Genomic DNA, 14,667 nt, shown 5'->3' on the forward strand with positions numbered 1-14,667 from the left:
GAGCCCTGCCCTAACCGAGGCCCCGGCAGGTGAAATCCCAACAAAACTGTGGCTTTTCCCCGCTCCCAGACACGGGGCCAGCTGTGCCCGGCGGTGCCCCATGCGCGGAACGATGCTTTGGTGCAGGTGTTGGGACGGGATTCGCGCCGGCCGGCCACACACCTGCACCAAAGCATCGTTCTGCTGGTGCTTCCTCTCGTCCAGCCTCATCCTCTCCCCTCCCCACCCTCCATGAGGCCAGGGGACACCCGGAGCTGGCAGAAAGGAGCGGTCGGAGCCGGCGGGGTGAGATGCTACAGGTGTTTCCCCGGGTGCGCATCTCCCTCTCCGCGGCTCCATCCCGCAGGGAAAGGGGGCTTAATCCCTGGTAAAGGGGATTGTTATTTCTTTTTTGCCCCATCTTGCCACGGAGGAGGGCTCAGGCTTGCGGTGAGGCTAGGTAGCAGGAGTTTGCTCACGAGTTAAGCATTTGTGTAGGTGGCAGGAGAAAAAGCGCTGCTTGGGATGTTGTAGATGACAGTCTTCATCGGGGGGTGGGGGTGGAGGAGAGGGGTGGCTAGGGGGAGGGTATGGTATCATGGTATGATAGTAAGTCTCTTAAACGGGTTTGGCACTGCTCAGTTCCTGCCATATTAGTAAAGCCATAGTTGGGTTGCATTTTTTTTCTCTTTTTTTTTCTCTCTCTCTTTTTTTTTTTTTCCAAGCCCACTGAGGCAGAGATGAGGCAAACAGCCATAGGAAGGTGGTTAGTGATGTCACAAGTTTGGTCTTTTCAATAAAAGCAATAGAGAAGGGTCTCCCTCCCTATATATATTAGGAGAAGCTTCTGTTCTTCATAATAAAAAGAGCAGCAAGGGAGAAAAACACCTGCTTTTAACACCTTTATTTAGCACTAATCTGTTGCAGACAGACTAAAAATTCTGTAGAGCTGTATTTCTTTTGAAAAGTATTACCTTTTTTTTTTTCATTTATTTAACTTCTTTTTTTTTCTTTTTCTTAAGCATAAAATATAGTTTTGGAAGCGATTGCTGAGAAGATCAACCACTGTTTTGCCAGGGTGATCTCTGAGAGGCACAGAGGGCTGTAACTCGAGGAAAAGGTGAAGTAATAAATTGTGAAGAAACTTCAGTATTCCAAGTTTATAAAGGCTATCTATTTTTCCTGAGTCTGTAAGGGTTGGGGTGTTTTTTCTTTTTTTTCTTTTTTTTATTTTTTTTTTATTTTTTTATTTTTTTTTTTTAGAGGGGAGGAAATTCTAAAAATGTTTGATGGACGTTTTACCTTTAACACGTGCAATAGACCTATGAGTGTGGGGGGGCTCTTTTCAGGGGATCTCACAATTATTTTTAATTAGTCGAAAGGGCAGTGTAAATCAAAGAAGCCTATTAGCTATACATTTTAATTTATAGCCTACCAGGTGTTCAGGGAATTTATTTACAGCGTCAACGATTTAATGTTTTCAGCATGATTTCTATTTCAGCTCTTACGTTTTCGGTTTTATTTGCCTGTGTGGTATGAAATTTGGCTAAGGAGCCGGGCTTTTAAACTGTGGCAGCAAGCGTCGTTGAACGTAAAATAACTTGCAGGTAGAGAAGCGGTTTGCTTTGCACCTAAACTTTCTCCCGAAAGCGTTCCTCAGTCCGAGAAGAGGATGAGAAGGAGCAGCCAGCCGGCACACCTCGGTGTTTTGTTGCGGCTTGTGAGGGTGTTGGGAAAGCATTTGCTGTAAATCAGGCTGTCAGCGGCAGAAACCAGCGACCTCCCCGGGCTCGGGAGCGGCGGCGGTGCCCGCGGTCAGGGCTCTCCGGGGAGGTTTCGGCGGGGCGCGGAGCGGAGCCCCGCGGAGGGTGCGTGGCCGCGGATAGCCGAGGGCTGCCGGGATGCTGCCGGGATGCTGCCGGGACGGAATCGGCGTCCGCAGGTGCTCGTTGCTGCCGGCCTGGGCAGGGCCAGCGTGCGGGAGCGCCCATCCTCTGCCGCAAGGAGGAGGCTGCTTGCGAAGTGTTCCCCTCCCGCGGAGCCGCCGGGGGTGGGGGCGAGGGGCGCACCGAGCCCCCCCCGGCTTTAGCCCTGCACCTTACTTCCTAACAGCCGCGGGCAGCTTCGTGCGCAGGGAGGCTGTATAAAGGGGTGGATTGTGTTACCTTTGGTTTTTACATAAGTGTTTTCCTGTGATGGAAAAATCTGGTCCCTCCGCCGGGGGTTGGGGGCCGCCGGGGGTGCGCGGGGGGCTGGCCGCCCTCCCCCGCTCCGGGCACGGCCCCGCCGCCCCGCAGCCCGGCTGCCCGCCTCGCACGGCAGCGCAACCTGACACAGATATCTGCAACGCCCCGCCCGGGCTGGCGGAGGGCGAAGTGGAAGGCGAAAGAGGGAGAGGAGGAGAAAACTTTCCACTAATTTACTTTTTTGGCCAGGAGCGCCTGTGTTCATAGACTGCGAGTCCTTCCCCCAGCCCTCCCCCTTAGCCCCCCCCTCCCCTTTTACTAGCGTACAATTAACATCATTAGGAATCAACCCTCCAGCTAATAGGGGAACTGCGACGAACAACGGTAGGTGCGTGAAAGGAAAGGTGGCGACGACCCCAGGCTGGGCTTTTAGGCTGATCTAACAAGTGCCCCCACTGATAGGGGGTGTGGGTGTGGGGGGAATCGCCCTTTCCACTGTGCTACGATAGGGGAGGCGCTGACCTGGGGGTAAACACAAAAAGGGAGAGGTGGAGGGGGGAGAGAGGCAGAGAGAGAGGAGCTGCAGAAGATGCGAAGAGCTTGGCCGGAGTCCTTAGGGTCTGCTGAGTGCATGTGCTGTCGGGTGTTTCCCTTCGCTCCTTTTTGATTCCTGTCCCGGGAAGCGCCGATTTCCAGTCTCCTTTTTGGCTGTGGGTATCCCGCCCGGGCTCTCGCTCTCTCGGCACATGTTCCTAGGGCGCCATCTCTTTGCAAAACCCTCCGTCCTCCCGCAGGTCTTTCAGAGGCTGCTTCGGAGCGTGTGAACATCGCAGGCTCCAGCCCAGACCAACCTGCGGAGCCAAGCATGCCTCCCAGCCCCTGAGCCTCCCCGGGCTACCGCTCCTCTTAGTCCTCTCGGGCTCTCCAGCTAGGCAGCAAGCCTTGCTTGTGTTCCCTTTCCTTGTCACAGTTGTGGACCCAACTTTCCGGAAGCAGAGGACGTGAACTTGACCCTTTTTTTGCGGAGGTATACTTAAAGACAGATGTATAGATGCATCCCCTCCCGCCTCCCACCCCCCGCTTGAATCTCTGCCTGGGGGTGCGTGTCTGCGCGTGTGTGCACAGACAGGAGGGTGGCTGAGCTGACTTTGGGGAACCTTTCCTTATCTGCAAAGAGGGCTTCTCCTCTAACATAAAGCCCTGAGACGGCGGCTTAGCGGACTAGAATTGAGCAGAGCTCCGGAAGGCAAATGGACGCGCTCCCTAACCCGGTTCAAGTATGAGCCAGATGATTTTTTAACTAATATTGAGAGAGATCTTGCCTCCGGGCAGCGAGAGACAGAGGGAGGGAGGGAGGGAAGGAGGGAGGGAGGGAGGGAGGGAGAGGCAGACAGCAGGGAAGGGAGAGAGACGGAGCGAAGTTTGGAAGAAGTGAGCCGCTGCCGAGAGCTCAGAAAGTTTGTTTTTCCTTCCCAGCCTCGGAGCTGGTAGAGCCGAAAGCGGGGACTGCCTGAGGACGGTGCTGGCGCATGTGTCCCTCTGGACTGATCTTCCTTTCCTTACAGGTTTTAAGACCCGGAGGATACAATGTTCACTAAACTCTTCCAGCAGTGGAGTTTCGCAGTGTTTCTGCTGAGTTATGCCGTGCCCTCCTACGGGAGATCAGCAGAGGGGATCAGCCGCAGACTGTGAGTTTCTAAGTTTTTTTTTTAATTATTTTTTATTTTCCCCCCTCGCTTCGGTGACGGTGCGGGTGGGGAGGGAGGTGGCGGGTGCCCCCGGGCCGGCAGCTCCGGTGCCGGCGGCAGGAGCAGCCCGGGGGGTCGCAGCCCCCCGCAGCGCTGCCGGCGCGGCTCTGCCGGGAGCGGCTCCGCGGTACCTGCCCCAGGTGCTCGGGGCGGGGGCAGGGGGCGTGGGGGGCTGGGAAGGGGCGCTTCCAAATGCCTGGCCTCGTAACGCTTTTGGGGAGGGGATGTTAAAAGCGGGGGGTCTCTTCTGCCGAGGGGAGCAGCAACGCAGCTGGGTGCTCGCCCAGCATGTGCTGCTGCCCATGAACCTCTCCGGCCCTAGCAGGGAGCATCCCGTGTTATCAAACTGCTATGTGTTACATTAAATAACATATACTCCTTCGGCACTGGCATGGAGCCAATATTGATAAGGGTAGGGGAAACACGCAGTAGTGAGGGCTATCATGAAACTAAAGTACTGAACAATTTCTTTGGGTTTCTGCCACTTCAGAAAAAGAAAGAAAGAAAGAAAAAAAATAATTCCAAAGGGAGTCCAGTATCTGACTTGGAGGCAGAAGCATATTTTTTGATAAATGATAATGTAACTTAAGAGAGTCTGTTCAGGAAATGACCTTTTTGCTCCTTCCAAAATAATCAGCATGGTTTATACTAATACCCCTACGCAAAGTGCAGAAGAGAAGCCACTGGGCTGATGTAGGAGCAGCTGTCTCACACATCTAATTCACTGGCTTTCATTGGACTTGCATCAGATTTTCTAAGGAAGAAACACCTCAGTCATGCTGTGGAGGGCTGTATTGTTATGAAGTTCAAAAGGAAGTCAGGTTGGAGAAAGAGGGCTGGAAAATCCAATCACAAGTTATAGGGAAACATGACACAGCAAACAATTTCAGATGGGTTTCCTTGTAAATGTTTTGTTACATACATAAGGACAAGATCTCCAAATAGTGCTTCCTCTGCCATTTAAGCAACAACAACCACAACAAAAAATAAAAAAATCCCTCAGGTGAAGTGACTTCAGACACACCTAAACTTTGGCACCAGGCAGACAGCTATTACAAATCTCCTACAGTAAATCATGTAGAGCATGTTATTGCTGATAATGCTGCAGCATATTCTTCCCAGTCCATTAATGCCTAGCTTTTGTACTCCTGAAGACTATTCTTGAACTATTTCTTTCATTTGAGACTATTTTTGTCTCTTTGGATATAGAGAAACCTAATTTCAGTTTCAGAAATAAAAAACAAAAATAATTGAAGTACAGTCAAATGCTGTTATTTTCTTGGCTAGGAAACTCTAAGTGGATCCAAGCCAAATTTGTTTTTTAAAAATGTTAATTTGCTAAGAAATATTCTCTCTCTTTTTGAAGTTAGCATTGTTCTAACACTTGTTTTTAAAGGTCAGGGTTGGAGTTCTTCCCAACATCCCCATTCTGTCCTGACAAGGGGGAAAAAAGTAGAAGCTAAGCAGTCAAAATGCATTTCTCAGCTCCCTCTTCGCTATGGCATGTAAAAAACACACAAGAAACCAGTTAGCTGTCAGTTAGTGGCATTCACGTAGTTTTGTTTGTGGGTACAGCACAAACACAGACACCACACTCAAACATGTGTCCTGTTTTAATATCACCACAAACCATTCCTAGAGTTAATGGTTAATAACTCACTTAAGCCTAGAGATATTTTTTTTTCAGTCAAAGTCTTAAACCAGTAACGGATGAAAATACTGAAGCACGTTATTATATCCATGCAAAAATAATCAAAATGACATAGGCCTGGTTCTACAGACTTTACTGAGGCAAATCTCCCATGGAAAGCAATAGCAAATTGTCCCAAGAAAAGACTGCCAGACATATTATTTGTTATAGAAACACTTTAGCTGCTAAAGAACTTCTGAGAAACCCTGTAATGCCTCAAAGTGAAATTAGATATTTTTATCAGCATGCCCAGACACTGCAGCATCGTGTCCCCAGATCTGTTCAAAATATTTTTCCTAACCCTGAGATAGGTTGAGCAGCTTTCACTCCCCTTGGAGCCAGTGGCAAGGGCACTCGGTCTTGCAAAATCCAGACAGAGAGCTGACTGAACCCTTTCCAGTAATTTTGCTGAACTTATAATCTGACCCAATGTGAATAGTCAAGGATAATAATGATTAAATAAGAGCAACTCTCTGAGACAGAAAGTTGTCACTTGAAGAATGTTGCCTCTTAGTGACGCTAGATAGCTAGGCAAAATAATGGAGAAGGAATGTGCCTGAGAAGAACAGCTTATCTGGAAGTACGTGAAGTCAGCAGAGCCACAAGTAATGGATTTCTACTGTTTTCCCCATAATGAGACATTGTCTCATATGTGTATAGTGTGCTTGGATGCAGTAATTAGCTTGGACACTCCAGTCAAATGCAAACCATCGACATCCTTCTCTCAAAAGTGCCTACCACATGTAAGCTTAGCGTTTGCTGCACTTGGTTTGGGTACAGACTTTTTCCTTGAATAAGAGGTGCATTTTATAGAAGGATGGAAGGGACCTCTAGTGGGTCATCTTAACCCTAACAGCCTAATAATTTTTTACATATTGTACCCGACATATGAATGCACTCATTCCAGTTTCCATTGCCTTCCTACTCTGTGTGTGTGTGGGTGAGATATTGTTGATATCTCCATTATGAAGCACTTCTTACATCAGCCTTCTTGGGCTAGTATTTCTTCCTGATTTACAAACATAGGAGTTGTTTGAATAACTGAGGCAGAAGGTCAAAGAGATATGTATCTGCCACGTCTTTGTTTTGAGGAGATTTTTGATCTAGGGCATACAAAGGAAGCTGATAGGCAAAATGTAATCCTTAAGTCTGGCTGAGTAATAAAAGTCATGTGAAATGTAACACTACGTAACGTTATACAATCATCTGGAATAGCAGAATGTTATTTGGGGCCAGCCTTGATGCTAAATATCATACAGACATTTAAAGAGAAACCCACCCTCTTTGGCACCCTAACCCCTCACACATCAATCCCTGCATTATTTTGGAAATGTATACTCACTCAAGATGCAGATCTTGTAATGCTCTTTGACTGCCTTGTGTGTACTGGAACCCAATCTTTAGGTTTCAACTCTGTAAAATGGAATAGCTTTTCAGTCAAGAGTACTTTAATAACAGGCTTTAGAGAGTCAAGATTTTGTCACAGTGGGTAAATTGACCAAATACACATTACAGGATTAAGGCAGCTTTAGGTTGTCTGTGATAAAAGGCATTATCCTTGGTAGTTTACAAGAGGCAGTAGGAAAGCTTTGCTCATTCACATGAGACATGCTGTTTTAGACTGCAGTAAAGCACTGAGATTTTGTATGCTTTTTATAAACTGGAAGAGTGAAAGGAGAACCACATTTCCCATGCAAATATTCTGGGAAAAATAGATTACTGAAGCTAGGAATGTGATGTGAGCCACAATGGACAGCTTGACAAGCAGCACAGCAGTATGCCATTCAGAGGGGTCCAAGGTGCTAGTTTTATTAGCGTACTTGCAAATCAGATTGATCTTAATGAGACTATTGTTAGAGATGGCTATCAGAGAGCTTCAGGGAGTGCACTGGTCAAAAAAAATCTCCTGGGGGAGATCTTGAGCTTGTGTTAATGGTCACAGCTGCACTGAAGAGAAACAATATGGGTTCAGATCAGTATTATCACATTGCGGTTTTGCTTAGGGGCATCGAGTTGAAGTGTATAAAATATTTGCCCTAAAGTCCAAGGTCATCCAAAACTGATTTTGGGATGCTTAAAACATAGACAATGTTTGATCAAATGTGTGCTCACAAGCCTGAGTATATCTAGGTCTGATTTTGAGCAAGTACCCCTGCTGTATAACTTCATGCAAAACCAACGGTCATCTTTCAGTCTTACTGTGGAATGGGGGAAAGCTGCTGTTTGAATTTTATGCTGAATAATAGAGGTGTAGTATCACTTGAACCCATCACTTGAACCCAATAGTCAAAAAGTGCAGCTCTACAAAGACAAGAAGTGAAGAGGGTGCTCTTAAACCAATGCTAATTGAAGCTGACAATTTCAAATAGCTCTACTGTTGATCACATCACAAATCTAAAGAGTTTGACTGAAGGGACTGAGAAAGATCTATTGCAGAACACCGCCAATCATTTAGCATACTATCTTTGTCCACCACAGTTTGAATCCCGGTAACATAGCAGGATAATTAGGGACGGGACGGAAGGAAGGAATATTCACTCACAGTTATGTGTCTTCTCCCATTTCACCCACATGCAGAAACAACTTCTTATCCAGCTAGCTGACCAAATGATTATACGACAGGCAAGGCAGCGAACCCGTTTTCTTTGGGCAGTAAGAATCCAGTCACATGCAGTGCCCTGATGCAAGATGAGAGGATACATAGCCAATCTCTGCACACTGAAGTGGGACAATTGGAAGGATAAACTGTATTATAGCATTCATGGGAACATAGCTAAAATCCCAGCTTGTGCTCTTTCTGTGGTTCACAGTGCAGCTGTGCGTCTATCCCACATCAAGGAAAAAGCATGTATTTTCTCACGGTTATTTATTATCCAGGTGCCATTTGTATCTTCTTTCCTCAGATGTTTCATACTTTCTTTGCCAGTACAACGTCTCTAAGAGATAGATAGCCAACCATCTCCCAGTTCCTTGAAAACAAGACAGAGGTTAGCGAACCAAAAGGTCCTGAACTCTGGAAAAGTACCAGAGACCCAAACAAACCAGCACGCTCTTGAAGAAGATCCAGTGAAGAGGGCTAGTGTAAAACTCAGAGAGCACAGCAGACGAGAAATTTGGCCCCAGAAGCTCATGCTTAAAGGAAAGGCATCTAAAGCCATAATTAGACACAAGTGGCCAAGTAGTAAAATCAACAGGAGCATCTGAGGCTCATCTCTGCTGATGCTCAGACTGCCTCTCTGGATAGCTCATTATGGGCTGAAGCGCCTGTGTTTTAAGCACCCTAATTCGAACATTTTTCCATTACACTCCTGCAATTGCACTTATTTAAATTTAGAAATGAAATGCACTTTTATGTATTTATTTCGTTTTTTGAAGTAGATGACTGAGCAGAAGAAAATTATTAGAACGATGCTGTATAAACACCGTTTCCGGCTTCAGTACAAGTACTTGTTATTCCCTCTCGTGCTTGACTGCAGTGCTCCATTATCTGACCCTTTAGTTTTCCTGTATCTGACAACTGAAGTGTGATATATTAAGAGTTGTAATGCTTTCCTAGAACAGAGCAGTGACTAATCCAGCTCCAGGTCCAGTGGTGTGTGATCGGTTAGCTAAGAATTATTACCCGCTTAGGTCTTTTCCTTCTCTGTAGGGAGCAGCTACTTTGAGATGTAGGACTTGCTCCAGCAGTCTGACTTAACTGGATGTCTCCAAGCCTGAGAGCTGGTACGCAGTCACTGTGGCCACCACTGTCAAAGGAGAAAGGAGCTCTGCCAAGTACTGGGCAATAATCAAATCCTAAATGTTTTTTCCCCCTCCTCTCTTCTCTTTCTTTAGCAAACGGGCTGTATCGGAGCACCAGCTATTACATGACAAAGGCAAGTCAATCCAAGACTTACGAAGAAGAATATTCCTTCAAAATTTAATTGAAGGTGTCAACACTGCAGAAATCCGTGCAACTTCGGAGGTTTCACCTAACCCTAAGCCTGCTACCAACACGAAGAACTACCCTGTCCGATTTGGTAGCGAAGATGAGGGCAGATACCTAACTCAGGAGACAAACAAATCACAGACCTACAAGGAGCAGCCCCTGAAGGTATCAGGGAAGAAAAAGAAAGCAAAGCCTGGAAAACGTAAGGAGCAAGAGAAGAAAAAAAGGCGAACCCGCTCGGCTTGGCTAAATACTGGCATGTACGGAAGCAGTGTGACCGAGAGCCCGCTCTTGGACAACTCTTTTACTACACATAATCACACTTTAAGGTAATTCTGCTATATTCTTTTGGGGGGCATCCCATATATTTACTGAAATTGTTATCCTTTGGTGTGAGAAGCCAAGGCCTCACTCAAACCTGGAGTAGTACCACACCGTTACGCTCATAACCGGGCAGTGGCTTTTCAAGCTGTGCACAGTCTCAGGGTGCTTTCTGGAGGTAAGTACCCTTTCCACTTCCCACTGGTGAGGAAGACTTTCTTTCCTATGACAAACAATTCAGGTAAATTACTTATTGCCAAAATGAACTTCCTGAGGCTGAGTAGCAAGTTATTTCTGCAAAAAGAAAGCACATCATAGCCATCAAAATTTCCTTTCCAGTTTTCACCGTAGTGTCTCTTATGTCAGATCTTGGGCCCACACTTGGGCCTCAGCAGATTGAAAGCTTCGAGTTTTATTTAAGGCTCTGCATCTATAAAATGGCGAAGTTTTCTTTCCTCCTTCTCAACGCCTCCCCTTTTTGGCAACTTTCCTACCCTTACTTTACAGTTTTTCATTTTACTGTTTAACCTTAGGGGAGAACATGGAAAATTTCTCTCTTAGTAATATCTGCAAACAACGCAGACCAGCCTTTCACCATAAAATTTTCCCTGCCATTAGGACTTTTTAATTCAGCTCCATCTTTTTGCCAGCTCGTGAAACAATTACGTTGCTGCTGAAAAATGTTGAGCATTGCTTTTGGAGGGAGACGTGCTTCACTCATGTATGACAATGAAGGGTTTTCAGGGCAGTGGTGGAGACTTCAGCCTAGGTACCCCAAGTGACTCATTTGCTTGCAGTCATCTCAGCTTGAGTGGAAGCTGGCACACTTGCAGACAAAGCCAAGGGGTCCACTCCTCAGTTCTCCTCAAAGGTTTGCATTTTCAACAGGAAAAAACGCACCCTTTTCTCTCCTCCTCGCCTTCACTTTGGCAGAACAGAGACATAAGAGAAGTGCCACTTGCTTACAGTAAATCTCTTAGAAAGAGACGCCAGCTGTGGGATTTACTAAAATCCAGTTTGGGGTTAAGATTTACAGGCCACAGTTTGCAACATGCTCCATCGCCTCAACGTCTGATGGTATTTACAGGAGTTATCAGCATTTGGGGCTAGGCATTCAGTGTCCTGGGCCATAAACCGGTAAGCATGGCTGTAGCAGTCAGTAGTGAAGTAAAAGAGGCTGGTTTGTCTCAGCGCCTGAAGAAAGGCGTGCTGTGGGACTCCGGTCAGGAGATGCTTGACATTTCAACAGATGTTAAGAACTGTGGTGGCCAATAAATAACACCTGTCTTTGGCACATAGAAATCTTGAATGTAGAGGGAAAAAAAATATCCTAGGGCATTTCAACTGTTATTTCTTTTTCTTACTCCTCTTTCTTTTGTTGTATACCCAATGGTATATGTAAAAGAATTACAGGTGCAACCCTGTTGATTTTCCTAGTTCAGTCTTTCTGTTTGATGTATGGTTGGATGGCTGAAGGCAGTCCAGCTTTACCTTACTGATATTATTGCCCAAGATGCAGTATTTCTCCAGGGCAAGATTCCTAAAGAGGACCTGTATTTTAGATACTTCATTGAAGATGATTAAACAAAGAGAAGCCATAAAATAGGAAAAATTTAATTCCTCCTTCACAACTATAGAGCATAATATGCTGGTTCAGCTCTTAAGAAACTGCCAGTATATGAGCTTGTAGATATCCCAGGAGGCCGGCAAAAGATGTAATCTCTAAACGTTAAATGAAAGCAAGTCCCAAATCCCTGACATGTCCTTTGGATAGGGGGAGTCAGGTTCAATGCAGTTGTCTATGCAGTTGTTAGCACATGCTGGGCAAGCACATTTTAGATGGAGGGATGATCACATCTGAGTGAGGTTGATTCCTCAGCTATACTGACTGAATCAGGAACTTCTACTCTATCTGCTGGTGGTGCACAAGGGAGGTGTGTGTAGACAGGATTTCCATATGCTACACCAGTGGAAGCTGCTTTTGCAGCACCCCTAAGGCTAGCTGCAGCCTAGGAGAAGCATCCATACTTAATGGTGAAGAAGTAGATATGAATAATGCATCGAGGTAAATTTCAAGGAAATGCAAAGATTAAGTTTAAGCATACTTTTCACTGTATCTGTGTGCTTCTTTTCTGCTCAATGCACTGAATTGAAATCCTCATGACAACTCCCTTGATTCCAAGATTTTGAGTTTAGGTCAGAAAAAAAGACCCAAAATAATATGCTTTCTAGATCTTTTGGCTTACTACAGGAAGTATCTCATAAAAAAAAGCTCGTCTTGCAAAATCTGGGACCAAATCACAGAAGGCAGCTTGCAAGTAGTCATTAGTACAGAACCCATTGTCAAGATGTGGCTTAGCTTAAACTTGAAAACAAAGCTTAAAATCCAAGCCAAACTGAAAATGTCACCCTCTTAAAAATAGGCTTATGTAGTGCAGACACACATACACAGTCATGCTGTATGAATTACGTGCCATTATTATATCTATTGTAGTATAGCTTGAATACACCCTAATATTACTAGTTAATTATTATGGAGCTTCATGCTAGCATTACCATTCCGGGCACTTAAAAAATTCTTTCTCATGGACATTTCAGCTATATTCCCATTCCAATTAAATTAAAGCTGTTATTACCTAATTTCCTAAGAAACCTTTCAAATGAGTAAACTCCCTAACGTTAAATGTAGTCTCACTTTCAATGTGCACATAAAAATCCCCTCTTAAACTCTGAAAGATTTGCTTTTTTTCTGTGTCTCACGCCCACACACGTCTGCCATGTGGAACGCTACCCGCAGCTTTGGTGATCAGTCCAGCAACAGAGTGAATCCCACTCCATCCTATAGCTTCACATTCCACCCTATAGCTGTTTCCCAGGGAACCAACATGCATTACAGAAATGTGCTGTTCACAGGAACAGAAGGGAAAAAAGCCCACCCCTTCAGCATTTCCTGCAGCAATGCTAAAAAGTCACTTAAAATGATATTGTAATGTAAGTAGTATACTGACAGGATAGGAGCAGGTTCTGCATTTGTTCTCACGCCTTCACAAGGAAGGGAGGAGCAGAGAGCTCACCCAGGCTGCCAGCACCCCTTAGAAAACTCCCAAATCTTAGGACTGTATACAGCTGACTGTTTCAGCTTGGACTGAATGCAACAGGAGTTGGGGCTTAACACGATGAGATGCTCGTTTTCTTTCAGGACCAAGCTCTCTGGCTCACAGAGGGAAAGTTTCAGGATTACAGCCTTTTCATTCATTCAGGCACTTAAAGATACACACTATCAAGGATCCAGTCACTTCAAGACCTGAGCAGCCTTTACTGCATGAGTATTGCATATTCCCATGTGCATGACACCCCAGAAATGGATACCTCTGAGATGAACAGACCTTTGTCTAACAGGTGGTCTATCACTGGGAAAGATAAACCAAATCAGCCCTGTGTGACTGTTTTAATCAGAAGCCTGGCATCATCCCCAGGTGGTTAACACAGCAGGGGCATGATTGCCACAGTGTTCAATAAGGACTGTCTTTTTCTTATCCTCAAACAAATTTCTCATTTCTCCAACTGTATTTTTTTCTTTTTAGCACTTGGCATATTTATTATAGGTTGATACAATTTTTCTACCTGTAGCACGCAAGAATCTTCTTGCATAAGACTCTAAAGAAAACTAAAGCCTGTTCTTTTTTCTCTGAGTGTACAATATAGTGGAATAGATGGCCTCATCTCATGTCAAAGTCATGACAAACTGTGGGTCTTCATACTGCTAGCTGAGTTGCATTGAAGAAAATAGCACAGAGGTCTTGAAAAGATGTCTAAAAGTATAACATTGTTAAACAGGCCTTATTATTGCAAATGTTTACTAACAAGGTATACCTGTTATCATCTGTGGTACTCTTGCTACTGATTTTATATCCATGTATTTGAAATGAAAATTAATTTTTCAATTTTTTCTGTCTTTTTTTTTCTTTGCAGGAGGCGCTGACATTTTCAGCAAGAGATTTTTGGAAGACATATTGCAGTATTCTGTAATAGTGAACATATGGGAAGTATTAAAATATTTATTACCTGTATATATTGTAAATGCTCAGAATAAAACCTTTTTCCCCCATTGCTCTCTGAAACTGCACATTTGGTTATTGTGAATTTACCTTTTTGTTTTTCCTTTTTTTTTTTTTTTTTTTTTTTGGCTAAGGCTAAGACAATTATTATTGTCACATTTACCATAATTTATTTTGTTGACCGGTGTATTTATTTTGTGAACGTATCTTGGTGCTGCTGACTTTCTATATTTTTTGTAACATAATGCACTTTAGATATACATATCGAGTAACATGGATAACTGACATAAAATGTTCCTGTTTTGTGGTTGACTTCAGTGAATGCCTACATACAATTGTTCAAACTGATTTTCCTTTGTGCATGTATAATAGCAGTATTTTAAAATTTTTAAAGAATGTCTAATAAAATATAATCTAATTAAATCATGACTCAGAAGGAAAAATGTGTCCTTTAGGAATTTCAAGAGCAGGAATACTTTTTTTTTTTACTACATTTGAAAATAATTTTAAATTTAATGTGTTTACATTGGTTCATACTCCCACATTTTCACATTAGCTTTTACTTAAAAATCGCTCAGAACATATTTTGTTCCAGTGTTCTATTTCAAGTCAGCTAAGTTGCTGAACAACCTGGGGGTACTGTCATCTAGCTTAGACCATGCTGCAGGGAAAACATGATTCCCAGCCTTTCCAGCCCCCAGCCCTGCAAAGGCTGAAGCATTACACTCTCCAAATGAGAGCATGTGTAAAGCAGCTC

At 44.5% G+C, this 14,667-nt stretch overlaps 1 protein-coding gene across 4 annotated transcripts; it reads left to right on the forward strand.

The window, feature by feature from the left end:
* Positions 1 to 857: 857 nt before the first annotated feature.
* On the forward strand, positions 858 to 14,332 carry PTHLH (parathyroid hormone like hormone). 4 transcript variants are annotated; one of them, XM_040596914.1, is made up of 4 exons: positions 858 to 1,099; positions 3,731 to 3,853; positions 9,438 to 9,860; positions 13,825 to 14,332. In XM_040596914.1, the coding sequence occupies exons 2-4, from the start codon at positions 3,753 to 3,755 to the stop codon at positions 13,832 to 13,834; spliced, it is 534 nt and encodes a 177-aa protein (XP_040452848.1). In that variant the 5' UTR covers positions 858 to 1,099; positions 3,731 to 3,752; the 3' UTR covers positions 13,835 to 14,332. The 4 variants fall into 4 exon arrangements, with proteins under 4 accessions (XP_040452848.1, XP_040452846.1, XP_040452845.1 ...); XM_040596912.1 differs by lacking the exon at positions 858 to 1,099 and adding an exon at positions 1,237 to 2,549; XM_040596911.1 differs by lacking the exon at positions 858 to 1,099 and adding an exon at positions 2,580 to 3,192.
* The last annotated feature ends 335 nt before the right edge of the window (positions 14,333 to 14,667 follow it).

The sequence above is a fragment of the Falco naumanni genome, chromosome 5 (genome assembly GCF_017639655.2).
Source record: "Falco naumanni isolate bFalNau1 chromosome 5, bFalNau1.pat, whole genome shotgun sequence".
In the NCBI taxonomy this organism is placed as follows: Eukaryota; Metazoa; Chordata; class Aves; order Falconiformes; family Falconidae; genus Falco; species Falco naumanni.

Coding starts and splice junctions, on each gene's coding strand:
- PTHLH (XM_040596914.1), top strand. CDS start 3,753: ATGTTCACTAAACTCTTCCAGCAGTGGAGTTTCGCAGTGTTTCTGCTG. Junction 3,854..9,437: donor GAGGGGATCAGCCGCAGACT/GTGAGTTTCTAA, acceptor CTCTTTCTTTAG/CAAACGGGCTGTATCGGAGC.